This window comes from Talpa europaea (assembly GCF_964194135.1).
Source record: "Talpa europaea genome assembly, chromosome: 11".
Classification (NCBI taxonomy): domain Eukaryota; kingdom Metazoa; phylum Chordata; class Mammalia; order Eulipotyphla; family Talpidae; genus Talpa; species Talpa europaea.
In genome coordinates, this window is record NC_140078.1 from 50,803,764 (window position 1) to 50,830,730 (window position 26,967).

Sequence of the window (26,967 nt, forward strand, 5' to 3'; positions counted from 1 at the left end):
TGCACAGCCTCTGCCCAGGGGTCTCCTGGCTGGGGTCACTCCGACCAGTGGTAGTTTAGACACTGCACTGATTTTGCTTCACATGCTGGGGAGGGTCATGAGGTGCTTGGGCCGGAGGTGATGCTGTGTCCCTTTCTGTCCCCAGATCACCAAAAGTTGGAGAGAGAGGCTAGAATCTGCCGCCTTCTGAAGCACTCCAACATCGGTGAGCAACACTCCAAGGGGGTATGAGGGGAGGGTCCCTGATATCCTGTTTCCTGTGGAGCAAGGAGCCTTGCCTTGCTGAGAATCAGACTTCCAGAGAGACACTGAGAGGCGTCCTTTCCCTTCTCCATTGACATAACCCACTCTCAGGTCACTGGAAACCTGAAGGGATTCCTGGGCTTGGGTAGCCCCCATGAGGCGCCGGGATGGGTCCCTGCCTTCCACTCCTTAACTCTGGGCCGTGATTCTGGTGACAACACACAGGGGCCACAGACAGTCCCATTACAGAGAAAAACGTTTGGAAAACAAAGACCGGACAGACCACACCAGTAGCGGCCCTGGCCTGAGGTCTGATATCCACAGTCTCAACCTAGGGTCTCTCGGACTATGGACAAGGAGGAGAGATCCTGGCTTCTTCAGGTGCTCCTTGGGGGTGCATAGAGCTCTGGGAACCCAGACCTTGACCTCAGGACTGAGTTTGCTCTGCCTGTTGCTCCACGTTGGGTGATCTAGTTGTGGGAACTGCACAACCACTGGGCCATGCTGACCCCCACAGTTGGTGTGGATCTCCGGGGGCCCACTGGCCTCTGTCTGCCCGCACTTAGCCATGTGCCTACTCCTTTTCCTCAGGCTCCCTGCCTCTTTTGTTTTGGTCACTCCAGGGTGCCAGGTCTTCTCCAGCTGTGCAGCTCAGTTGGAAAGACTCAGGAGAATGCAGATTGCTCATTTCCTTGGCAAGTCCCTTGATACAGGCCACAGGCCACTCCAGCCCTAGGCCTGGGCCTACGCCCTTTGTCACCACAGACTCTTAAGGCTGTCTCTTGGAATGACTGGCATGCAGATTCCTGGCTCTGCCCCCAGAAAGCTGACTCAGAGGCCCAGAGTGGACTCAGAAATCTTAGGCACATACCAAGTGATTCTGATGTGGGTGTCCACAGGGACCCCAGCCCATTCTTCACCAGCTATGGAATATTCCAGCAATAGTAGGCTCTGGCCTGACCACCATACTGGGGCTGTTGCCCCTCTATGCATCTGGGCCTGCTGTCCATGCACCTTATAACCCTGACAGACGCCACCTCCCTGGTTAGCTCTAACGGTACCCTGTCTCTCCCCAGCCTCTACTCCTGCATCCACTTAGCACCCCCATTCTGGAATCCCCTTACACAGGGGAGAAAACCTATCTGTTCTTTGGTTGGTGTTATTTGGGCAGTCCTTCAACACCATGTCTCCTTGTCCTAACTGGATGCTCAGATCAGCCTCTCCTGGTCTGGGGTCAGTTCTGAGCTGTTCCTGAAGTCCTTGCATTGGCTTCATTCCAGAATATGGGAAGCATGTCTGAGACTTTGGGCCTCAGGTGGACCATTCTCTGTAGACTCAGGAGGGGCTCTCTGAGTCATGAAGAGCTGTTAAGACTTCTGGAGGTGATGAAGGCAGCCCCTGACCCTTTGGGCCTTGTTCTCAGCCTTCTTTAGCTTGCCCTGCCCCACCTCTGAGCAGAAGCTGCTCTCTGCCCTCCTTGCCCCCTGCCCTGGGGGGAAAGCAGGACCATGTGCGTTGCAGGCAGGGGTGCTGGGAAGGGCCTCCCCTTCTTGTCCTGGCTTACTCTGAAAGCAGTTCCCCATCCTGTGAGCACGAGGAAGGAAGGAGCCTCAGTTTCTCCATCTGTAAAGTGAAGAAGCTTCTATTTTCCTTCTATAAGGGGCCATACAGGAGGAACTGGGATAATTCACGTAGAGAGCACCATGTCCGCTGGAAAGTTCCCTCTTTTCTGAGATGAACTGCTGAGGTTCACAGTGTGAAGACCTGGACAGGGCCCCACTTCCCTGCTCACAGGCCACAGCAGCTGCTGACTTGCTCTGCCATACTTGCACCTTACCTGTGAGATGGGCTGTGATTGCCGCCACCCCTGGGACTGTTTCATGTGTTAGTTTTCTGTGCTGCCTAACAAATTGCCCTAAACTCAACCAACAAACACTGATTTTACTCAAAGTCTCTGTGGGCTCAAGAGTAGTTTAGCTGAATGGCTAGGCTGCTGCATAATTTGTGGGATCAGAGCAAATGAAAAGGTGGGGCCCTTTGTTCAAAAGTTAAGAATTTCAAGATGACAATCCTAGAGCAGGGCTCACATGAGCCTGGGGCCTGGCAGCTTGAGACCGGACACCATGGCTGGCCCTGCTCTGGCTGAAGTGCCATCGTGGACATAGCTGGGGCCGAGTGCTCTGAAGATGCGACTGGAGCGCTGGGATTTCCTTCCAGGGTGGTCCTCACATGACCGTTGGGGGAGGAGGAGGGCCGGCCCTTCCCACGTGGCCTGACCTTAGACCCACTGAGCAGCTTCCAGATATGGTTTCCCCAGAACGAGTGATACAGAGACAGAGAGCAAATATAAGACAGACGTAGAGATAGAGTATCAGAGAGACAGAAGAGAATATGAGAGAACAAGAGAAGGGGAGAGGGAAGGAGTCAGTATGATTTACCCCTCAGTTGTGGTGAACTATATGTCACCGTATATGTTAACCATTCTAAGAGTACAGCATACTCAGTCTTACGTAACCATCACCACCATCTGTACCCAAACCTTTTTCATTATGCCCGTGAAACTCTGCCATTAAACACTAGTATACCCATTAAACACAAATCCCTCTTCTCCCTCCTCAGCCCCCAGCACCCACCATTTTTTCTGTCTCTATGGATTTGACTGATGTGAGTGGAAGCGTGCAGCCTGCAGCCTTTTGTGGCGGGCTTATTTCACGTAGCCTGACGTCCTCCAGGTTCATCCATACTATGGCATGTGTCAGGATTTCTTTCCTTTTTTTTTTTTTAATTTAATTTTTTTTTTTTTATAGAGGCATGCTTTATTTATTTATTTATTTGTTTGTTTGTTTATACATGCACTGGGTACAGCCAGAAGGCGGGAGGGTGAGAGAATTCACCAGAGCCAGAGGGGAGAGCAGAGCAGGCAGAAGGACCGAAGCACACTGCTGAGGGGAGCAGCGGGCGGCAGGAGAGGTCTGCGCGCCATGTGGGACCCTCCTCTGGTGGCCGGGGAGCAGCCGGGGATCGAACCGGCGCCCCAGAGGCTGCGGGCAGCTTCGCAACCCAGCGCTCAACCGCTGCGCCACCGGGGAGGCCCTTTCTTTCCTTTTTTAAGGCTGAATAATGCTCCAGTGTGTGGGTGGACCACATTTGCTTATGTGTTTGTTCATCAGTGAACATTTGGTTTGTTGGCCATTGTGAATAATGTTGCCACGACCATGGATATACCAGCATCTGGCTTCAGTTCGTTGAGTGTGTACCCAGGAATGGAATTGCAGGACCATGTGGTAGCTCTGTATCTGCCTTGGGTTGTTTTTGAATTCCCAGACCTCCTTGCTTTTCCCAGGGGCCCTGGGGTAACAGACAAATCAGAGCACGGCTTTGGTAAGGCCCAGTGCCCAGTCAGGGAATGAACAGAGCTTATCAGTCTTGACTCAGAGGGGCACCCTCGGCCTCCCCCAAAACCCCAGTCACCCCCACCCTCCTCCAGGTCTTGTTCCAGCTTCCCCTCAACCTCCCCCAGCCTCCCCTCAGCTTCCTTCCAGCCTTTCCTAGCCTCCCCCAGCCCCTCTTCTGCACATCCACCCTCTCTGGTCCTGCCTCAGATATGGTCAATTCCCACCTCCTGGTTTTTGGAACTGGGAACTGCACCCCCTTACCCTTACCTTGCTCCTGTATGCAAGGAGCAAGGTAGGTGAGCACCAAGGGGCCAGTGGCTCTGGGAGGACCCTCTGCTGAGATAAGGAGGCCAGTGCAGGAGGGGAAAGATTTCCCATCTTCAGCGGCTCAGGCCAATGTTGCCAGCCTCACAAGGCTCTGCCCACAGTTGATTGTGTCATATGCTGGTGGCCCTGCCCGCCTTGTCATGGGCAACACAGGGGCCAGGCAAGGGTCTGAGAGGCTGCTTGGGAAGGGTAGAGGGACGCCCCAGGCCTTGGAAAAGCCAGGGCGGCATAGAAAGGAGATCACCTGTGTCCTCCACCCCCTTGAGGCTGTCACCATCCACTGAACTCAGGTAGCACCTGGACTCCATTTATCTGCCACCTCTGTATGCCACCTGCTGTGTTATTTACTTGCTGTTTTTATTTAAATAGATTCTATGACAATTCACTCTTTTACTTAGCCTGTCTGTGAAATCATGGGTCTGACATGCTAGCTAGGTTTTCTTCTAAACCATCAAAATAATAAGCAACTGTTTTTTCCAAATGTAAAGATATTTTAAAAAGAATGTGTCCACATGGGAATGACTTAGACACCTCTCCCCATACCTGCCCATTTCCTCCAGTGGCCTGAGGGACCTGCCTCTTGGCAAGGAGCTGGGATGCTCGAGCAGGGTCTGGGAGCCTGACCCTCACTTACACTAGGCTGCGGGGGACTGGAGGGGGTTTGGCCTCCATCAAGGGGAATGACTCACAGCACCTCAACTGCGTGGACCTCCCCCTGCCTCCACCCTCTCACCTGGGAGGTCAGTTCCCCTGCACAGAAGGAGAAAGAGGCCCTCAAAAGTGTCCCTTGGTAGGTTCTGCCTTTGGGGACTTGCAGGCTGGTGGAAGGTGGGTCCTCTCCACCGTGACATCCAGGCTTTCTCTGCTTGGAGTACAAGTGGAGGCACCCAGAAGTGGGGTGGCTGCTTGAAGAGACTGCCACCCCCACCCCAGAAAGAAATCAGGACCCATGAGCTTTTGTTCACTTCTGTGATTTCTGAGAATGGTCCTGGAAGGAGGCTGCCCGTGCGTGGCAGGGAGACATGCCAGCCTCGGCAGCTCTGAGGTCTGGGCTGGAGTGAAGGGGGCTTGGCTCTGCTTATAGTGTGTGCTGGCTAGAGGGAGGTCAGTGTTGGCTTTGCATGGCTGAGGCCTCAAGATGTTCCCGGGGCGGGGGGCTGACCACACCCCAGGCATCTGGCAGAGGACAGGGGCCAGGCAGACCTTGCTTCTTGAGAATGTGGGGTGAAGACAGAGAGCAGAAGCGGAGGGGGAAGAGTTCAAGCACCAGGGATGTGAGGTGAAACCCTCATGCCCCCCAGAACCAGCACATACTTCTCTCCATCATGGCTGTCCTGATTGCCTGGCGCAGGACCCATCCTCAGGGTCCCTTCTCTCTGTTCAGAGCTTGGTATAGCTCCCAGAGCCAGTAAGTGGACTGGACTCTTTCGCCCAGCTTGGGGCCCTGGGGTTCCTTACACCACTGAGGACCTGATGACAGTAGATCTTCCATCTGCTGAGCACTGGCCAGTCCAAGAGCTTCACAGAGTTTCTGCCGTCGATCCTTGCAATGACCCCACGTCCATTTCCTGGAATAGAGTGAGGCCCAGAAGTGTGCGGCCACCTGACGTCACATGGCAGTGCAGGTTCCTGACTTTGTGGGGGGTCTTGGGGCCCAGCCCACCCTTGGGTACCAAAGCTTTGCCTGAGGTGAAGTGCCACTGTAGCCAGGGAGCTGCCTGTGCGTGGGGCCCAGGAGACCAGGGTAAGATTCCTGGCATGAAGATACTGTCAACCAGCCTCTGGGAGGGCTGGAGCCGGACGACGGAAGATGCTGGCAGCCAGCTGGAAACTAGGGCAGCATGGTGGGGAGAGGGAGGCTGCCAGAAGAGCAGCGGGCAAGGCCTGGGGAGGGCAGTTCCGGGGGTGTTCCAGATCCCTGGTCCATGCTCCTGCTCAGCCTTTTTCAGGTCGTGTGACCTCAGAGCTGTGTGTAACTTAACCCCTCTGCGTACCAGACTCTATCTGTAGCCTCTTGGGATGACTGAGATGGCTCCTCTTTGAGCGCATGCACTCAAAGCACTTAGAGCAGCACTGCACGTGTGGACACTCCTCAGAGTCCTTCTAGCAAAGGGCAGATTCCAGCATGGGGTGAGGGGGCAGTGTCGAAAGTGAGTCATTCCTAGAGATATTTGCTGTCTAGTGGCAGTGCATCTTCAGCTCAAGGAAAAGGAGGTCAGTTCTTTGTTCACTCATTCACTCTCTCACTCGCTCGTTCATTTATTCATTCATTTAATCACTGACTCTGGGCTGGGCATTGTTCTAGGCCTTGGGACAGACAAGGCAGTGATGAGGGCATGTGTAGCTGTGGCATCACTCTCATGACCCTGTTGGCTCTGGAATCAAAGTCACGGATGCCTCACTGGCTGGTGGTCCTCCCTCTGCCTGCCAGGAGAGATTGGGGTGGATGCTCCAGCTTCTGGCATCTCACTGACTCCTTTCCATGAAGCTCCTCAGCAGCTGCTTTCTGGGACCTGCTCTGTGGGGTCTGTCCCTGTCTCCATGGCCCTGCTGCTCTCTGCCGTTCGGGAGTCGTAGACAACCTGGCCAGCCATATTGACTCTGGGACACTCTCTGACTGAGCAAAGGGGGAAGCATATGGGAGGGCCTGAGCCAGCTCTCTCTTTAGGGGCCACAGCTCTCCCCTTGCTCTCTCTTTGGGGAGGTACTGCTCCTGGACCCTCCTTAACCCTAAGCCGGGGGGTGGCTCTTGCCCTTGAGGGCCTGGGCAGGTGCAGGGTGGGCTGGGCAGTGTGGGCAGATTTTTATGGCCTTCCTGTCCCCGCAGTGCGCCTCCATGACAGCATCTCCGAGGAAGGGTTCCACTACCTGGTCTTCGATCTGTAAGTGCCTGAACTGGGGACGTCTCCCTGTCGGCTCCCGGTGTTGGGCCTGGCCCTCTCTGCTCCTGGTGTTGGGCCTGGGTGGGATTTGAGGCCACTCTGGCCCTTGGTGGACAGCCCTCCATCACCCAGGGTCACCTTGCTTCCAGGATATGCTGGAGGCCATCTGGGTAAAAAGGCAGGAGGGAAGTGAGTGTCCCCAGAGGAAGAGGTCAGTGGCTTCCTTTACCTTCCCTCCTTGGTGTCCTTATTACAGAGCTGAACTGGGGCTCTGCTGACTGGCTGGTGTGTGTGCATGCGCACTTGTGTTTATGAGTGTGAGCTTGTACATATAGGTGTCATCATGTGATTGTGTGTGATGCATAAACAAGCATGATTGTGTACATGTGTGATTTGCAGGGGTGTATGTGCTTAAATTGTGCACATATGTGCATGTGTGTGCACGTGTGATTTGTGGAGGTGTGGATATTTTATATTGTGGATATTTGGTGTGTACATATGTGCGATTTGTATGTGTGTGTACGTGTGTGGATGTGTGTGAGGCAGCTGAGTAAGAAGGCATCTGGGGCCTCTGCCGCCTCTCACTTCCTGCTGGATTTAGAAGTGGTGATCTCACCACCCCCCCTCCCTGACAGTTCCCTCTAAGCAGTGCTATATTTAGCTATCCATGAGTCAGTGCTGCTCAGGACCCTGGGGTGGGTAGGGGCTGTGGGCTCTGGGCAGTCCTGCGCGTCTCCGGGTAGCCACATGGCGGGGCGGTCCAGGAGCGCTGTTGCCATGGTGATGGGATGTCCTGCGTGAGGGCGCTCTTCCTCCCTCAAATGACAGCTGCCTTGCACCATGGGGCACAGAGGTCTGAGGGGGCCTCAGCCCACTCGGGGTTCTGTGATCAAGAGAGGTCGGGACTGTCCTAAGGAAGATAGGCCATCCCTCGGGTGCCCCTTGTCCCACAAGTCACCACTTCAAGTGACCAGCCAGGTGGTCAGGGCTGACCTGGGACACAGCTGCTGCTGGGTGGAGGCTGGGCCTGAAACATCTGTCCCAATGCCCTTGAGGAGATGGCAGGCTCGCAGTAAGCTTCCATACCCACCCCTGCTCCACCAGTCTGGAGGGTGGCCATGCCTGGGGCCCCTGGTGGCCAACAGAAAGAGTGCATGTGTTGCAGGAGCAGATGAGGGCTAGGGAATAGGGGTTGTGTGCATGTAAGCGTGGGCACATGTGTGTGATGTGAGGGCAGCAAAGAGCGCTGCCATGTGCAAGAGCCTCTGGGCTATCCTCACAGCACTCTTCATCCTCCAGTGGCCCTGCGCAGTCAGGGTGGCTGTCTCCACCTTAAGAGATGAGAGCCCTGCCTGGGCCCTATCTGCAGCTCCCTGACCCCAGAGCCCCACCTTTCAAGTCAGATGCACTGCCTCCCTCAGGCGGTCACCTACTCTGAGCCTTAGCCTCCTGGCAAAGTGGGATCCTAAAAGCTCTTGCTCCAAGGGTCCAGTGGGATCACAGGGTGATTCTAGCCTAGAATGGGGACATGTTTACACCCCACACGTCATGTTTACACCCCACACGTCTGTGTGTTATCTTTTCTCCAACACCGAGAGAGCCCACCTGTGCCAGGGTCACTGTTCAGCAGTGCCCACTCCTGTGGCTGTGGACCAGCCAGACCCTGAGAGCTGGAAGTCCTGCCTTCCAGAGCTAATGGGAATGGGATTGCAATGAAAAGACTACCATGCGAGGCAGGGCAGCTGCAAGTGGGGTGCTGGAAGGAAGGCACGTTGCAGAGAGAGGAACCCCTTGGTCACATCCAGTGGGAAAGCTCTAGATGAAGTCTTCCAGACTTAGAGCTTACTGATTTGGGTAGATCTGGGGTAGATCTACCTGTTCCCCTCTGTGGCTGCCCCTCTGCCACAGTTTCTCCTCCACTTACTGTTACATGCCCACATTTCCCAGCCACATAAGGGGTGGCTTTCTGGGTTTCCAGAGACCCTGCAGGCAGTAATTACTGCCCTGGATGTCCATGCTGACTTGGGCCTGAAGACCACTCCTTGGCCACATGGCAAGAAAGTGAATAGACAGGGCACCCTGCTCTCCTCCTGGAGATAGGACCTTAGGCACCTGTGATTCCAGGCCAGGCACCATCTCTTTTGGCCCATCTCTTGTTGTTCCATGTCTAGTTTGGGAGGGCTTGAGATGGAAACAGGATCTTTTTAGGCCTGGAATAAGAGTCCCAAGACCCGAATCCAACGTCTGTGATGCCACTTTGGACAAGTTACTTAGATCTTGGAAACTCCATGTTCTGAGCACAGGTGCCAATGTCATGGAGGAGGTGTGAAGACAGATGTTAAATATCACCATGTGAGCACCTGGTAAACTGTCGGACTTAGGAGAGAGTGGTGTTGGGGTGGAGGGAGTGGTGGTGGAGATGATGGTGATGACATGCGGAAGGTAGTGATGATGGAGATGGTGGTGCTGATGGTGGTGGTGAAGATGGTGTCGGGGATGGTGGAGATGGTGGAGGGGGTGGTGGAGATGGTGGGGGGGTGGAGATGGTGGAGGTGATGGTGATGGTGATGGTGATGATGATGATGATGACATGCAGGACATGGTGATAGTGGTGATGATGGCAAAGACTTTCAAAAGGTTGAAGAGATGGGATGGAGGTTATGGAGATGACAGGGGCCTCCAGAATCTACTACCTCTGTGTGCTTTCCCACAGGGTCACTGGTGGGGAGCTCTTTGAGGACATCGTGGCTCGAGAGTACTACAGTGAGGCTGATGCCAGGTGGGTATGGAACCCTCATACTTGCCACCCTCCTCTTGTCCCTGTTCTTCCCTTACTCAGCCCCACTCCTGCCCCTCTGGCCAACATCTGCTCTTAATGTACTGTCCCTTCCTTGACTGGGCCAGACAATCAGCTGGAGAGGTGGTGACGGTCTTTTCCCTGGCAACAGCCTCCCCCACCCTGCTGGGAGGTCTGACCAGGATGGAGGTGTGGGAACTGGGGAGTGGGCAGACCTGTTCCGTTCCCCCTGGAATGGGAGCTGGCGCAGAGAGGAGTGACTCTGCTTGGGATGACTGGTGGGAGGAGAGAAGACAAGGTGGTGGTATCCTCCTGCCCTTCCCTCGGACATCTGCTCATGGGCTTGGCTGCCTGCCACTCACAGAAGAGCACTTTTCAAATGTCTTTCCCAAAAAGACAGGCCAGGGGGTCCCTTTCCATGACGTCCTCCTGGGGCCCCCTCAAGGCACAAAGGCAGGGCAGGTCGACCCTGTGCTGGTGGGAAAGGCTTCTGGCTCCCAAGCGTGGTGAGCAGGAAAGACGGACCCTTGGTGTGGGGAATGGAAGCTCTGTCTGGGGGCGGGGGAGGAGATGCTGGGGCATGGCAGGGCCCCTCTCTCTAGAATGGTGGCTTGTTGTGACCCAAAATTATGAGTCAGATACTGTCCTGATCCATGACAACGGTGTCCATCCTAATAGTGCGCTCACCCTGGACAGAGGTGACTCTTTTAATAAAAAAAAAGGCTGCAGTGGCCCTTTCTAGATGATGGGGTTGTGGATGCTCTTTAATTCTTTTCCTTTTGTCTATTTTATAAATAGTCTTCAATGAATATGTATTACACTTTTAATCAAGAAAAATGAATATTATTTTAAAAAGTAGGTTTTGGTGACTGGCTTCTGCGCCCACAGGTGACTTCTCCCAGCAGTGATGACTGGGTCTTATGAAAAGGTGCAGAGTGGGGCGCCTGGGGGGATCTGGGGGGCAGTGCCCTGGCGGGGCTGGTGTCAGGACAAGGGTCTGTTGCTGCTCCCACTTCAGGCCAGCCCACCCTGGCTGAACACTCTCCTGAAGACCCTCAAGAAAGGACTTTATGCAGAACAACCTGGAATGAACTGTCTCCTAGAGGAGATGGCATATTTATTTCCTACTTAAAAGAAAAGTAGAAAATAACATGGAACCGCTCCTCACTGCTTTGAAATGCTCAGGGCTGCCGGGTGGGCCCCGGCAGCCCCCCGTCTAGCCTCCTAATGTCTGCTGGGGCTTGTGGGACTGTTGGTCGGGCCAACATGCAGGCCAGGCAGGACACACGATCCCTAACTGGCTATCTGCCAAGGACCCTGTGCCATGGGCAGGGCAGTGAGTGACAAAACTCTCACTCAGGAACTAGAGGAACTGCTCTCTAATTCTGCCTCCAGCATCACCTGGCTACCTCATGGAGCTGCTTGCCTTTACAGTCCTGATTCCCAATCTGGAACATTTTTGTCAGGCCCCTGGGTCCTCAGTGCCCACCACTGGGCAAAGCCTGGGGCTTGGCACCTCTCTATCCCCAGCACTCCATGACAGATGACCCAGATGAGGGGAGGCATAACCCACACTGCAATTCTCCCACCCTCATCTCGGCCAAAAACCCTAGCTACCTCTGGCCTGCCTACAGAACCTTCCTTTCAAGCCTGCCCCCTGGCCCAGGGGGACTCATGCCATCGCAGGCGCATGCACTATGCTCTGCTCCCACACTCCCAGTCCCACAACCCTCACCCTGACCCCACATTCCATATCCACTCCCACCCCAGGCCCCTACCCCTGCAGGCACCTCCTACCCCCATCCTATGCCATCCTAAGCCCCATGACCCAAACAACCCACAACACCAGTAGTCTCTGAGCTCACCTGCTCTACCTTCCACTTGTCTCTTGACTTATCTTCTCCATCTCCCCTCCTGCCCCCAGCCCTTACTCCCTCACTCCTGTGGCTCCCTCCTGCCCCCTGTACCCCTTATTTGCTGTGTTTTTGTGGCCCCTATGTGTCCATCAGGTCACAGAGTATGAAACACAGAGGAACCAAGGGGTTCCTCTCTGCAGGACTTGTCACCTGCCCGGCCCAACCTAGAGAGGTCACCTTCAGGATTGCCTGGCCTTGATGCTCTGAGGCCTAAGGGGGCTGCACAGTGGTGGGGTATGGGGAAGGGCTGGAGGAGTCACTGTGCAGATGTCCTGATCAATTGGGCCAGTTTTCTCTCTCTCTGGCTTCTGCTAAGCCTGCCTCCCTGCTGCTCTCGGACAGTAGATGTCCTGACCCCTCTCCAGAGAGTCCATTATGGAGGGCTCCCTTGGTGAGCTGATCCAGCAACTGATCCAAGAGAGACAGGGACTCAGATGCAGGCCCCACAAATTTCTAGTTTCTTCTTACAAACTCTGTCTCACCTAGTAGCCAAGCTGTGAGGAGGGAAGCAGAGGGGACCAGGGGTCCTTCTGGGGAGTCCCCTCCAGCTTGTCTACCAGTGGAACTTGAGCACCTTGGGTATTCTGTGCAAGAGGGCTGATCCCCTTCATAAGCCTAAGGCCAGCAGGCTGTCTCTTCCTGGGCGCCCTGCATCTGGGAGCTGGGCCTAGTGGGAGATGACCTCGTGTTTACATTTTTGTGGATGTTTCAGCTTTGGGCAGAGAGCCAGACACAGTCTGACATGGAGACACACATGGGCCAGCCACCCCTGCATTATCAGGGCCATGGCACACTCAAGGAAGCCATGCTGCAAGGGCGGGCATCATCTCCCTGGGGGTCAAGGGAACCGAAAGGGGTAAGGGTGGGGACACACTTAGGTCTGGCGCCCCTGGACAGATGCATGCTGGGCCCTTCCCTTGTCCTGAGCTCCTGCTGTCAGAGCTGAGCATCTGAGGAATCTCCCACCTCTGGCACCTGGGAGGAGGCTAGACAGTCCCCTTCAAAGTGGGACCTTTGTTTTGAAGTGTCTGGGAAACGTGCATGGCCTTTTTTCAAGCCAGAGAAAACATTCAAAACATGTGTAAGCCATTTATCCCAAGAAGCAATGTGGTTCATGAGAGATGGTTAAAGGGACCCCATGAGGGGCTACCCCAGGGTGGGTGTCGGGGGTGGGGCAGGAGCAGCGCACCTGAACCCAAAACTGAAAAGAATGTCCGGGCTCAGCCCGTGTCCAGAGTGCCAGCTGGGAATAACTCTGACCGCAGAGGTGACTTTCTCAGCTGTTCAGAATTTTTTTAAAAAAAGCTTCCAGAGGAAGATAACATGATGTGAACAGGGAAGGTGGAGGCAGGCGGGACTCGTGACTGGCCTGTAGTCTTGTGTCCTCCAGGCTGAGTCCCCTGGCTGTAGCGGTGGGCCTTGGGAACTGTGCCCAGAGGTCCCCTGGTGGGCGGGTGGCCTGGACTCCTGTCCGCTGCTGTGGTGACTCCACATGGTTCCCCAAGATGCTGTGAAGAGTGGGACTGGGGGTCAGCCCAGTGTGACCAGGTGGTAGGGTGGGGGTGGCACAGTTTTCTCTTGTGGAACCTGGTTTGCAGAGGTTGAAACCAGCGAGTCTGTCCTGCAGCCACATTTGTCACTTGGTGTCCGTGAAGTGCCTGAGCAGGCATGGGTGGATGGAGATGTTATCAGAGTTGTGGGCTCGATCCCAGGGACATGGGGAGGCGCCAGTGCTCCTCGAAAGAGTCAGGCTGGGTGCTGCTCAGTGTGTTCAGCCTCTGCGTTCAACCCTGGTTTGGGGCCCTACATCCCACGCCACTAAATTGGGAACAGCTCACCCCATCGAGGTGACATGTTGAGCTGTACTGTGCGGCAGGTGGACGTATGGGTCCAACAAACACGTTAAAGGACAAGATTGAGAGGAAAGAACATGTTGCCACACTCACAGGGGCCACAGTCCATGCAGACACAGACTCTGGCCAAATACCCGCACAGAGGCAACATGGGCACCCAAGCATGCCCGACATGGAGGGGCAGAGGGCATCCTTTAGGTAAGAGCCAGGGTGAAGATAGAACATGAGGACTTGACCCGAAAGCCAGCTGGCAGGGTCCTCAGCAGACCTGGAAACATGTTCCCTGGGATGGCAGATGAGCAGCAGCCAAGGCCCAGCAATACCTCCTTAGGCTCTGAAGGCCACGTGAGGTGCTGGGAGAAAGGGCCACAGCTTTGCACATGGCAAATGCACCAAGGGATTAATAGGTGGCCCCAGAGGCCCTGGCCAAGGGCATGGTGATGCCTGGGAGGAGAGATAGCATGTCTGACCCTGGTTTTCAGGGCTCAGCAGTTGGGAATTGTGGGTTAATAGTCGCCACTCCTCCCCAGGGCTCTGGGCTTGTGTGTGAGCTGAGGTCCATGGGGGCTGGAAAGGTGATGGCCCCTGTATGGGGCCCTGGCTCAGCGGCCTTGATGGTAAGTGCTGGGGCTTCACCTCACCTCCACCTCTGCCCTCAGAACTTCCCAGACCCCAGGACACAGGGAAGGAGATCCTAGAGCAGGGGGCAGAGACTGCAGACATTGGAATGGTCTGTGACATTGAAGGGAGGACTTGCTCTCCCGCAGAAGGGCCTTGGGCCTTCCACTCCCACAATTCTCAGGAATCCATCACCCCTTTAAGATTCCGAGGTCTAAGTTTCTGCAGGGAAGCGACTCGGGTTTGCTTTTCTATGCAGTGGGTATTGTCTCCAGATGTGGCCAGAGCTATTGAGTAAGATGATTAGGCCGCATATCCTCTCGGAGCTTGCTGTTAGGGATTCAAAATCCCTCTTTCCCCTGCCTACCTTGTCACTCCACAGGGGCCAGCCATTGCTGGCGGTGTCCCAGGGAATCTACTAATTCCTCCCTCATCCCACCAGGGAGGCTGTGACCAAGACCTCAGGTAGTGGGTCCTGGCAGCCTGTGGCCTCCAGTCTCCTGTGAATGGTTACATCACAGGGGCAATGTGGGACCCCGAGTGCCTGTCTCTGCCTCTGGGGGCAGCTGCAAAACTGTTGGGGAACCCTGGGGCTATGGGAGGACAAGCTTAGGCCATAGGGTTTCTTTCATGTGTGCAGGGGACCTCACTGACACAAGTGCGGAGGTGCCTGAGGGCAGAGGGACCTCTCCCCCCTGCTAGTCCTTCCCTGGAAGGCCTGGAACTTCTCCTGACCTGGAAGGAAGCCCCTGGCTCAGGGCCCTCACCAGGAGAGCTTCCCAGACCCCAAGGCTGCTGTCGAGCTGTGCTGTCCAGGGTAGCAGCCAGCAAGCGGTGTGATATTCAAGCTTATTAATATGAGATAGCAGGTGCTCTAACACCAGAACACCCAGACCCTGCGGAGTTAACACTGCCCCAGAACAGAGAGAGGTGCTGCTGCCAGGTGCTCCCCACTTCACGATGCTAGCCAGTCGGCCTTCTTCCCCTGCCTTTTCTCTGCTTAGATTTCTGCGCCCCTGACCTGTCTTGCAGGGTGGACCTTAGCCCTGGCCTCCCTCCCAGAGGGCACCACAGCTCAGGTCAGGCTTGGCTAGTATGCTCCTGGGAAGGGGCACCCAGGAACAGGGTGTTTCATCTGAGTGTCCCTTCTGTGGGCCTGCCCTGGCTCAGCAGGGGTGTGGGGGCTCAGTCGACCTGGCCATGTCTTGTGTTAACCTTCAGGACCAAAGAGGGATCCCCAGAAGCCCCCTGCTGGCCAGTGTCTCCTCTCCTGTGTGGCAGCAGTGCCTTCATTCCCTGCTTTCCCTTGGCTCCCCGCCAGGCTGGGGACCCCAGGCCCCAATGCCGCTCTTACAGCCCTGCCGACCCCTGGGGGTGGGGGTCACCACACTAATGCCCTGCTGTTTGCTGCAGCCACTGCATCCAGCAAATCCTGGAGGCCGTTCTCCATTGCCACCAAATGGGGGTTGTCCACAGGGACCTCAAGGTGAGTCTCCCACCCCGCTGTCCTCTGTATCTGCATGTCATATAAAAGGGGGTCCTGGGGTGAGGCAGTGTGTTCCAGGAGACACTGCATGTGTGGGGAGCACTCGTGCACTGGTGTGTGCATACATGTGCGTGCGTGTATGTGTGCAGGAGCACACTGCATACTTGCACGTTGTGTGAGAAGTATGTGCTTGTGTGTGCTCATGCACGGGTGTTTCTGCACACGTCCCTCCTAGGCCTGTAGTGCCGAGAAGGGGCAGTTGCCCAAAATCAGATTGTTAGCTCATGTCTACTTGGGACCTCCCTTTCGGGCCTCTGGTTGTGACTCGGACCCGGCGGGTGGGACACGGGTGACCTGCATGCAGGTGGGCAGGGGCCGAGGGAGTAGGGGTAAGGGCCCTGATTTGTTGGTCTGCAAACTTCTAGTCCTTTCTCCAAGTTTTTGCTGCCCTTATCTCAGCTCTGGCCCAAGAAGTTTCAGACTGCTCAAAAGAAGGTTTGTCACCCCCAGAGCGCGGGTGGAGGCCTCGGGAGGAGCAGCCATCGCCCCTGTGTACCCCCACTCCTTCCCTTCCTTCTTTCCCTCCTCCCCTCTCCTTCCCTTCATGCTCAGGGCATGCTCAGGGCCTTCCCCACCTGCGGGCGCTGGACAGGTAGGAGGCTAGAGCCGGTCCCCTCCATCCTGTGTCTGGGTGGTTGCTCTGGAACCAGTGGGACTTGGGGAGACTCCCTGCTCTGCTGAGAGGTGGGGTCCCTAGTTGTTCTTCTTCAGGAAGTGCCTTCTCTCCCCTCCCCCTCTCTTCCTCATCCTCCTTTTCCTTCTAGGTCTCCCTCCCTCCCTCCCTTCCCCTTCACTTCCCCTCTCCCCCCTCCCCTCCCTCGCGTTCTTTCTCTCTTCCTTCTCAATCTCTTTTTTTCTATTTCCATTTCTCTGAGGCTGAGTTCTGGTCTGTTTCTTCTGGGTGGGGCAGGGTGAGCCCTGGGCCCGTCATCCCTGCTGAGAGGCCCCGTGGGGGCAGTTGAGACCAGCCAGCCCAAGGGGGCTTGTGATGGATGAATGAGCCCTCGAGGGGTGCGTGTGAGCTGATCTCTGGAGACGGCTTTGTCACACCGGGAGCTGCCCCGGGACCCTCTCCCGTGTCCTCAAATGCCCCAGTCCGTGCGTGTTCTTTGGGCCTGCCCTCTGTCCCTGAGTCTTGAATTGGCCTTACTCTGGGGGAGGTAGGCATGTGTCCCCCACCTGTTCCTGGACTTGACAAGTTAATTGTGAGGCCAAGGCATAGAAATGGAGGTGGGTGTTCCCCCTTATCCCAGAATTCTTGCTGGAAAAAAAAAGGTGGAGTAGGGTGAGTTGGCCTCCACCTCCTATCAGGTGTCGGTGTCTTAATTGAGATGCCCCCTGAAGTCGTGCTGTGGCAGGTTTGCTCTTAGTGAAGGTGAGGAGGTGGTCAAGAATAGGGGGTAGGGGGTGATGCCATCCTAGGGGGGTTTGAGGAAACCAGGGTGCAGCAGGGGGAGGGTCATTGCTGGCAGCCCAGCTGAGGGCACCTACCTCCCCTCTGACCTTTTTAACCCAACTCTTTTGGGGGACCAGTTCCCTTAACTCCTTTCCCTAAAGGGATGCTAGTTGTTCACTCTGGGGAGAGGAACAAGGTGGGGAGGGGTGGGGCATCTGATCTGTAAATCAGGTCAAGCCCCCAGCATATTTACAACTACTTGATGTGCCCACTTCGGCACAGTCAAGATGTTCAGGGACCCCTGGGTTTGCTCTAGGCAGGCAAGGACATGTGTGCCACGTGGTCCTGGCCTGCTCTGTAGGCTCCACTCAGCCGCCAGAGAAAAGGTCTGCTCTCTGTCCCGTGGGGCTGGCAACTTCATCCTTCTAAGAATGTCAAATCCTGACACCTCAGGTTTACAAGTGCTGTTAACAAGTTTTGATGGGTGGTGTTTACATTTCTTGGTAGCCCCAAAGCAGCTGTGTGGTCTCAGCGGGCCTGCCTGTTGCGAGGCTGCCTGGCAAGGGGACTGAGGGCCCCTGGGAGCCCCCTGGCAGTCAGGGAGAAGTCTCCAAACCTGAGCTCTGAGGCTGGTGGGACAGGTTAGGATGGGAGGGCCCAGTGTATAGGTCCCCCATCGAGACAGCAGCCCCCTTGGCACTGCCCAAGCTTGAGCAAGGACGCTGCTCCCCAAGATGGGGAGGCATGCTCAGGGCCTTCCCCACCTGCGGGCACTGGACAGGTGGGAGGCTAGAGCAGGTCCCCTCCATCCTGTGTCTGGGTGGTTGCTCTGGAACCAGTAGGACTTGGTGAGACTCCCTGCTCTGCTGAGAGGTGGGGTCCCTAGTTGTTCTTCTTCAGGAAGTGCCTTAGCCCCCATAGTAGGCAAGCCCTCTGCCAGTGGGGCCATGGCCCCTTGTTGGCTTGTAGGATATGCTTGGTTTTGGTCCCACAAGCCCCTGAGCTCACTGTTCCTGCAGGTGAGGGACCTGAGCCCATACTGTGAGAGCCAGCATCCACCTGCAAAGCTTGGGCTCCTGTTCCTGCCACTGGGAGGGGGGCAACTGTGGAGCATAGCCCCAGCGGCCCAGGACTCCAGGCTGCACTGTGACACCTTGGGGCCCTCAGGGAATGTCACCTGTGCCCCGGGGGGTCACCACATGACTAGGGTCAGACTTATGCTCCCCTGCCTGCAAACCACTGTTGTCTTTATTTTGTCTGCCTCTCCCCGTGATGCCCCCCTTGTAAACCAAATGCCCTGGGACCGGTCACCTTCTGGCAGCCTGAGAACCTGCTCCTAGCCAGCAAGTGCAAAGGGGCGGCCGTGAAGCTGGCGGATTTCGGCCTGGCTATTGAAGTGCAGGGGGACCAGCAGGCATGGTTTGGTAAGTGCCTGGCTGGCTGGGTGAGGGGATAGGGTGGGGGTGTCAGCAGCCCCGGAGCCCCTCACATACCTCTTTCCTTCTCACCAGGGTTTGCTGGTACGCCGGGCTACCTGTCCCCAGAGGTCCTCCGCAAGGAGGCATACGGCAAGCCAGTGGACATCTGGGCGTGTGGTGAGGCCTGCATGTAGACGCAGCTGGGGAGGCACATCTGCACTGTCCGCCCTGTGCCGGGCCCCATAGCCAGGAGGCCCGCCCCACCCAGATTAGAATTGCCATGTGTCCCTATTGCTTGGAAGCTGACTGCTCTGGTGCCCTCCCTGCTCTCAGCAGAGATCTTGCCCGAGTAGTGAGCGCATGGACAGACACATTGGGTGCTTGGGTACTGGGAGGGGTGGAGGCCCTGCAGACCACCCCGGGGCTGACTCTGTGGCCGGTTGCTGGAGCCAGCAGAACAGTGGAGGGGGCTGGGCTTGGGCCTCCCTTGTGAAGTAGGGAGGGAGAGGGGCAGAGTAAGGGGGCTGCTTATGCCTTTCTGCCAACACAAGGCTCTCCCATTAGTGACACTTGCTGACACTGGCTATGGGGGGAGATCCAGTGCTGTCTTGGAGTTTGTTGACTTTGGGCAGGGGCCCCCAACTTCACTAAGGCTAAAGAACTTGCTGGGGGTCCCATAGCTGTTATGTGCCAAAGCCAGGCCTCTTCCCTCTCCCCTCCATCCCAGCCTGGTATGTGGGAGTATTTTGGGCCCCAGGAGGTGCAGGAGCAGGCTGGAGTCCAGCCACTGGGACATGGGAAATGGGAGGGTGCAGGGTGTGGGGCAGCATCATGAGGCCTGTGCTCTTGGGTTGTCCCCAGGGGTGATCCTCTACATCCTGCTTGTGGGCTACCCACCCTTCTGGGATGAGGACCAGCACAAGCTGTATCAGCAGATCAAGGCCGGAGCCTATGATGTGAGTACCCTCCTGGCGCCCCCCCATGGATCTGGGAGAGGCCAGGAACAGGGTGACACTACCTAACCTGGACCTCGATTCCCAGAGTCATGGCAGAGGGTGAAACCCGTAGCGAACTGTGGCTTCTGTCTGGGGAGGGACTTCAGCCCCTCTTCGTGTTGCTCTCTTTCTAGTTCCCATCCCCTGAATGGGACACGGTCACTCCCGAAGCCAAAAACCTCATCAATCAGATGCTGACCATCAACCCTGCCAAGCGCATCACAGCGCACGAGGCCCTGAAGCATCCTTGGGTCTGCGTAAGTGGCCCCAGCCTCGGACCACCCCAGCTGGCAGGTTGATCCTGGGTCTTCTCCCGGCACTGCAAAGACCCCTGGGCTCCTGAGTGCTGCATGGAGGTATCTGGGGACACACTGATAGGTCTGGCAGATTTCACTTCTGGGGAGGACAGGAGTGCACAGGTGGAGGAGGCCCACCTCTGTTGTGAGTGGACAGTCTACAAGGCGGGAAAGTGACAGTGGGGGGAGGACAGGCAGGAGGGCAGACAGCTTAGGACAGGAAGAGACAGGCTAAGGGGCAGGTGGTGGGGACAGGCTAGGGATAGGTGGGGGGGCAGAATAGGAGCAGATGCGGGGGCAGGCAGGGTTTAGATGGGCTGGCAGGGGCATGGGCTGGTGGGGGTGTGGGAGGGAATGGTTACAGAGGGACAGACAGTCAACAGGTAGTGGCAGGGGATACAGGTGGGGGTGGGGCAAGGGAGAGTGGATAGGTGGGCAAGAGTGGGAGGGGGCATAGGTGATTGGTGGCTCTTGGCCCGAGGGCCCTGGGAACACTTCCAGTCTGCTGCCCTGAATTTTATCCTGACCCTCGACCTGCAAGCCCCCCTCGGGGACAAAGCTTCTACCCTCGGGGCTCCTTGCAGTGCCTGACTCCCCCTCTCCCCACAGCAACGCTCCACTGTGGCCTCTATGATGCACAGACAAGAGACAGTGGAGTGCCTGAAGAAGTTCAATGCTCGGAGGAAGCTCAAGGTGAGATTCTGGCCCCTAGAACCAGCCCCGCAGGGTCCACATGCTCACCCTGTCCCCTCAAGGACCCCATCTGGGCTGCGGCTGGAAGGGCCTAGCAGGCCCAGTGTGGGGAGGCTGTGGGGGGACCCCAGCCCAGGACAGGGTGCTTGTCAGCAGTGGCTCAGACCAGAGGTGTCAGGTGGGCTCAGTCCCACAGTGGCAGTGATGCCAGAGGTGCCAGAACCCAGCCCCTTCTCGGCCAAACATGCCACCCTCCAAGCCCTTCAGGAGCCACCTGTGAGGTGTCCCCAAGACCGCACACCTGAGTCTCCCTTGGGTGAAAGGCGCCCTCTGGTGGTCTTTAGTGTGAGAGGTTGAGAAGTTCTTGACCCAGGGCCGATTTGGTGAGGAGAGCAGCCAAATGCTGTTGTTTGGATGAGCAGGGGGAGGTGGACCCTGGACAGGGAGCCTTGCCTGCTGGAGACTGTGTGGTGCCAGGCCCGCTCTCCTAAAGGGTTGCTCCGTGAGCACCCAGACCTGACCTGAGCGGGAGTGGATAGTCGCCCTCGCTGGTCTCCCCGAAGTACCTCTGCAGTGCAGGGCCCCTCACTGCTCTGGACTGAGAGTGCACATGAATGTGTCTGTGAGGGCACTGAGGGGCCTGGAAGTGAGGCAGAGCCCGGAGGAACTTCAGTGACTGGTGGATCCATGAAGTCTTGAAGTTCTTTAGAAGCTGTGGACCCATGGTTTGGGGCTCAGGGCAAGCGGCTGTTTTAATTCTGAGAGCAGGTGGTTTGTCTCAGTGCAAGGACCCCACCTGGGCTGAGTTGTAGAGCTCTGGCCTCTCTGCCAGGTGCCCACAGGCTGAGGTCGGGGGGACTTCTCCTGGCTGGCCAGACAGGCCTTGCCTGAGCTGTGTGTCTCTCCCCAGGGCGCGATCCTCACCACCATGCTGGCCACGAGAAACTTCTCAGGTGAGAACCACCTTCTCAGGGAAGAGCAGGCCTGTGCAGGAAGGCTCACAAATAATCCACCGCCCACCCCTTTCTCATCCTTGGTCCCTCTCCACCAAGGCCAGCCTTGTCCAGCCTTCTGTCCCCGCCCCCCTCCCTCAGCTACAGAGAAGGTCTGGTCTCCCTACTTGGCCCCTACTTGGCCCCTCCTCGGACAGCAGGGTCCCCCCATCCCGGCACATGCTCCTGTCCCTGCGTGTTGGGTTTCCATGTCCTCTCCTGATGCCCCAGTGTCTGTGCCGCCTGCTGTCTGGGCCGAGGCTCTGTGTGTCTGTACAGCCATTGGTTGGCACCCGTGTGGCCTCGTTATTCTGAATCCTCTGAGCACCCGTTTTGTGTGGGGCTGGGGTGGAAAGGATCTGGGATCTCTGCTGAGCTCTGGACATGTGGTGGCCTCCTGCCCCCGGTCATAGAGGGTGGCAGGGCTGAGGGTGTGTGCTGCTCAACAGGGAGGCGGAGAAGCGAGGTTTCTGGGGATCTGTCAGCGGCCCGAGGCCACGGGTCCCGGCAGGCCCCCTGGGACAGTGCTGCCCAAGTGGGGCCAGCTGGCCTTTCACTGTCCTGTGTGAGGTGTCCTTGTCTGTCACCCGTGGCACGGGTGCGGAGCATCTGTGTTCCATCCTCTCGTTGTTCGTTTGCACCCTGGCACCCCACCCCATCCTGTTACTTTTGCTGTGATACTGTGCTGCCGGGAACGGGGGGCATACTGTCACACCAATACTAATAGGACATGTCCTGTCCACATGCCCAGCTGGGCACTGAGAAGCCCCCGCTGGGGTTTTCTAAGGAGAAAGGAGGCAAATGCTTTTCAAATGTCAATCAGTCTCCATCTTGTTTCACTCTCCTGTGAAAGGGATTCTGGAACCATCCGCCACCTAAACTTTGACTCTAATCTTCTTCTGCTTCCTTTGTCTCTTTTCTTCCCCTACCTTGCCCACCCCTCGTCTGTGTCCACCTCCCCTCCCCTCGTCTCTAACCCGGTGCTAACAGTGGGCAGACAGACCACCGCTCCGGCCACAATGTCCACCGCGGCCTCCGGCACCACCATGGGGCTGGTGGAACAAGGTAGATGCTCTTGACCAGTGTCCGCCTGTCGGCATCAGCTCCTCTCACTGTGCACAGCCGCCCTAAGGCCCTGGGAGCCCTGGCTCCCGCAGTGGACATGTCCCAGAGGGCCTGTAACTGAGGGCAGGGAGACAGCCCCCTATCCCAGGGCCTCATCCCCACCTGTTTAAGGTGGGGCAGGCTATGGGACCCCTAAGCCAAGCCGAGCCCCACATGCATTTGGCTGAACCCCCCAGTCCTGGCCCTGAGTCTGGGGGTCAGGAGACCCTTCTGCTCAGGGCCCTTTGCTTTCAGAGGCTCTTTCCCTGCTTGTCTGTCCCAACCGCTACCTATTCAGAGTGACCTTGACCACCTGCACAAAGCCTCCAGTGGTCTGAATCTTGAGTGGGGTCTACAGGGAGAAGAGCAGGGAGGCTGAGACCACCCTGCCCCATGAGAGCCCACCACCACTCCTGCCTGGGCTGCACCCATCCCAGGCTTTCAGGGAGCCGGAGGTCTGAGCACTACACGTGTGTCTAACCCCAAGAGCTCCTAGAATAGGGGGCTTTGGCCAACATGAGAACAACTTTGGAGGCCTCTTCTTGGTTCTTCCTATGAGGCAGCCCTCACGTTGGCCCAAACCTGTGAAGGGAAAAATCAGTTTTGCTAACCTCTTTTGTCTGTGAGGCGACTTCCTAGCAGGCCCAGGTCAGCTCCACCCACCTAACTGTGACTTGGCCAGACCTGAGACCTCTGAGTGGCTCCCCTGCTACTGCCCAGCCAGGCTGGTATGAGTGTAGGCAGGCAAAACTGGCCACAGTGGAGGGCCAACCTGGAGCTGCGCAGCCTGCGCTTCCTGCTGTGGCCTCACGCGGGGCCTGACCTAAGCCCTTTCTTCCCAACGAGCCCACCAAGCTCCTGCCCCATGACCCTACAGGGTACATAGCCCTGTCTGCCTGACCAGAGGACGCCAGCGTCCTTGGCTAGCTCCTCCTGGGGAGCTCAGGGCATGGCTGTCCCTGGGAGGGGGGAGGGACTCTACTCCCCTGACCCCAGTGGGCATGTCTAGCAGGCCCCGGGGGGTTGTTCTGAATCAACCTCATTTTCTGGGTCTTTCTGAAGCACTTGAGGGGAAGGGTATAGGGGGAAAAACCGAGTCTAGGGGCTCCTGGCAAAGTCCTGCTGCCCAGGGACGGTGAGTGAGGTGGGTGCCTCAGCCACTCTCTGCCCAGGACTCCAGCCTGCAATGCCCGCCTGCCTGCAAGTGGATGTGGGGCAACAGTGCATGAAAACGTGCATGTGCGGCTCCAGCCTGGGCTCTGAGGGCTGCTCTGTCCTGGGGGGAGGTCAGTGCATGTGGACAGAGCCCAGCATGGCTGTCCCCAAGTGACCAGCTAGGGGTGAGGCAAAAGCTGTGGCCTGTGAGTCAGGGACCTACTCTGCTAGGTCAGTCCACCTTAGCCAGCCACGCTGGTCCCAGCAGACACGGCTAGTGGGGGTTTCGGTTCCGCAGTCATCATATCTTTGTGGATGACAGCCTCTGGGGGTGACGTAGCCACCTCATGGCCCTTGGAGGGCCAAGGGGTGGCTTTGTAGACAAGTTGCCATTCATCTAAACACCCTAGTCAGGTCCCATTGGGCCTTCACTGAGAGGAGACCAAAAACTGTTGGGTCAAGCTGTGGGTGGCGCCAGTCACCTGGCCCTAAAGGCCCCTGGGGGTGTGGTGGGGCAAGGGTCTCTTCTTGTCTCCTGGGGGTCTGGGACACCTTGGCTCCTGTTCCATAATAAATACATTTGACTTGAGAGAACACATGGGAACTGCCCTCTGCTTTTCCCCACTACTGTAGATGAGATTTCACAGATTCTGGAGTTGATCTGGGACAGATGTAAATTTACGGGAAATGTGGTGGCCAGGAGTGGCACTCGGGATGGGCAAAGCCTGGGCATCCATGCTGCACCAGACGTGTGCAGGGGCTAGTTGAAGGAGGCTTCTAAGATGGAGATTTGGGGAATTGATTAAAAGGACAGTTGTCTGCTTGGGGCATCCCAGAGCCTAGGCCGTGGTGGTAACCGTCAGTCCCCAGAGGGGAATTTGTTAAGGCGCATCTGTCACCAACTGGAGTAGCTCAATCTGAAATTCAGGTTTTGATAGAGTCAGGGGCTGACAGGGGACCCTCTTAAGACTTAGGATGGGCCCGGGACTCTGTTGGCCTCTGGCTGGGTCCTGCCCAGGGCACTGCAAGAGCCGACTTGTCTGTCTGTCCACTGGTTCTAACTCGGAGCCAGCTTCTGGCCAAGGCTGCATGGTCTTGGAGGGTGACTCTCCTCAAGCCTGTCTTAAATTAGGACGGGGGTTGACTTACTTACCTGCATGATTATGAGTACCTTCAAGACAGGCCGGATGCCTCCTTCCTCCAGGGCCTGGGAGGAGCTCCTCCTCAAGCTGCGTTCTACAGCCAGCTGGCTGGTCAACATGGTCAGGGTCCCTACTCAATGACCTCAGCACCCCACATCAGGGGATCTGGGGACCTCTCTGCGCCGCCAGAAGTGGGGAAGGGAGCAGAGGGGCTAAGCCAGCAGGGAAATGGGACCATGCTGGTCAGGAGCCAAGCTGCTGACTAGCAGACCCAAGCCCCCATGTGTGCAGGCCTAGCCTGTCCCTCTGTGGGGAGTCATGGGGGGGCAGACTGTGCCTACCACCAGGAGAAATTCCCAGAGTTTCTGCTGGGGAAGTGGGACGTGGCCCTGAGAAGGTGGTGTTTCAAGCCCTGGGATGTCAAGGGGCAAGCTGCTGCAGGTGTCAGGGTGTGATCCTGAGTCTAGCCTCAGGTGGTGGGGGGAGGGAGGGGCTCAGCCATTGGGAGGATGAAATGCAGAAGTACCTGGGGGCCAGGAGTGGTGATTTGCGGCCCCCTTCACATGCTGGAATCCCAAGATGCTTCTCGTGGAGCGAGGCTCACTGGACGAGCAGGACGGGCCAGGAGGCAGGCGTGGTGTAACTCTGCTCCCTGGATCCTGGGAGGGAAACTTGAGAGAACTGTGTGGGAGGGAGGCCGGGGAGAGAAGCCACACCCAGGACCGTGCTTGCATTGGCAGTGGGCTCTCTGGCCAAGTGCAGCACCCACTGTGGGCATCCTGAGCCCAGCAGGGTGGTTGGTATGGGCACCTGCCCAGGCATGAAGGAGGTCAGCAGACCTGCTCGCTGCACCTTAGGCCTCCACCTCGCGATCTCGGAAATGAAATGGGAACCCTCACCGGTGGTTCTCAAACTGAAGCTGCGTCAAGATCCCCCAGAGGGCTTGTTGGATGGATGCTGAGTCCACCCCGAAGTGTCTGCCTCAGGAGGTCTGGGGTGGGCCCAGGGATGCTGGCGCTGCTGGGGACCCCACTTTTAGACTTACCATACTTCTCTGGGTCTCAGTGTGCCCATCTATCTGATGTACCCACCCCAGTTACCAGATCCTTCTGGCAGAAATTGTTCCCTGCCCAGGCCTGCTGGGAGTTGGCCTGGTTCTTCCAAGCAGGCAGTGCCCACTTCTGGGCCTGACCAGCTCATGCTTTTGGAGCTGGTGGGGGTGTGTGTGTGGGGGGGTGCCACCTTTCTCTCCCGGCTGTGAGCCCCCTCCAGCATCTGTCCCTGGCTGCTTCTCTAACCTGCTGCACTGCAGCCATCCCGGGCACTGCTTGGCTCTGTGAGTGGGCAGGTGGGACTGTGAGTCTTGGGCCCTCTGCCTACCTGAAACGACACAAATCTTGTTTTCTTTTTTTCTCCTTCCTCACTCCCTTTCCTCCCTTACTCACCTTTCCTTTTCTGTAAGGTAAGCGGAATCTTCTTTTTTTGTAGTTCTGTGATTAAAATGAGCTGAGGGGCAGAAGGCCCTGTAGGGGTGTGGCGGGTCAGGGCTGGCCGGGAAGGCAGGCATGCTGGCTCTGAGTTAGAGGGCGACACTGGAGCCCTATCCCGTTGTGTGGGGTGGGGGTGGGAGGCTGGGGGGTAGGGAAGGTGGTGTTTGGTGTGAGACAGGCTGCCTGGGCTTGTGTGTCTAGGGGGGAGGGAGCCCACAATGGAGATGTCCCTTTAACCCTTGGTCCTTGACCGAGTGTGTTATCCTGCTCACCCCACTCAGAACCCAGGATCCTTGAGAGGTGGGCTGAGAGGCCATGCTGGCTGCCCCTCCAGTGCTCCGAGCCAGGAGAGGCATAGGCTGGGGTCTGACAGGGGGTCCTGCCTGCTGGGGGTGGGGGTGGGGGGCAAGGAGGCAGCAGGTTTCTAGAGTTGGGACAGGCCCCTCCTTGTATGGGTGGCCAGCTGAGGCCCATCCACCTTCTGCTGGAGAACATGGAGAATTATATGGGGATGCCCACCACTCCAAGCTGGTACCCCTTCCTGTTTCCCAGATGGAGGGGGTGGCAGGGTAGAGGGGTCTGTGCCCTGCCTTCCTCTTAACAGAGCCTGCATGCTGGCCAGAAGCCAAGGGTCGCAGGTGGGAGGAGAAGTCTGGAGTCTGATCCTGGATTGTCATGGAGGATAGCCAGGGGAAGGGAATACGGGGCT

At 57.0% G+C, this 26,967-nt stretch overlaps 1 protein-coding gene across 1 annotated transcript in view; it reads left to right on the plus strand.

Annotated features, from left to right (window-relative positions):
- CAMK2B (calcium/calmodulin dependent protein kinase II beta) overlaps window positions 1-26,967 on the plus strand; it is a gene marked incomplete at its 5' end in the record, with an annotated part of 94,582 nt that overhangs the window by 54,487 nt on the left and 13,128 nt on the right. Inside the window, 11 exon segments of the mRNA XM_084246718.1 lie at window positions 146-205; window positions 6,793-6,847; window positions 9,561-9,626; window positions 15,445-15,517; window positions 18,295-18,397; window positions 18,485-18,568; window positions 19,253-19,347; window positions 19,521-19,643; window positions 20,292-20,375; window positions 21,286-21,328; window positions 22,358-22,432. Of these exon segments, the coding sequence (XP_084102844.1) occupies window positions 146-205; window positions 6,793-6,847; window positions 9,561-9,626; window positions 15,445-15,517; window positions 18,295-18,397; window positions 18,485-18,568; window positions 19,253-19,347; window positions 19,521-19,643; window positions 20,292-20,375; window positions 21,286-21,328; window positions 22,358-22,432 (861 nt within the window).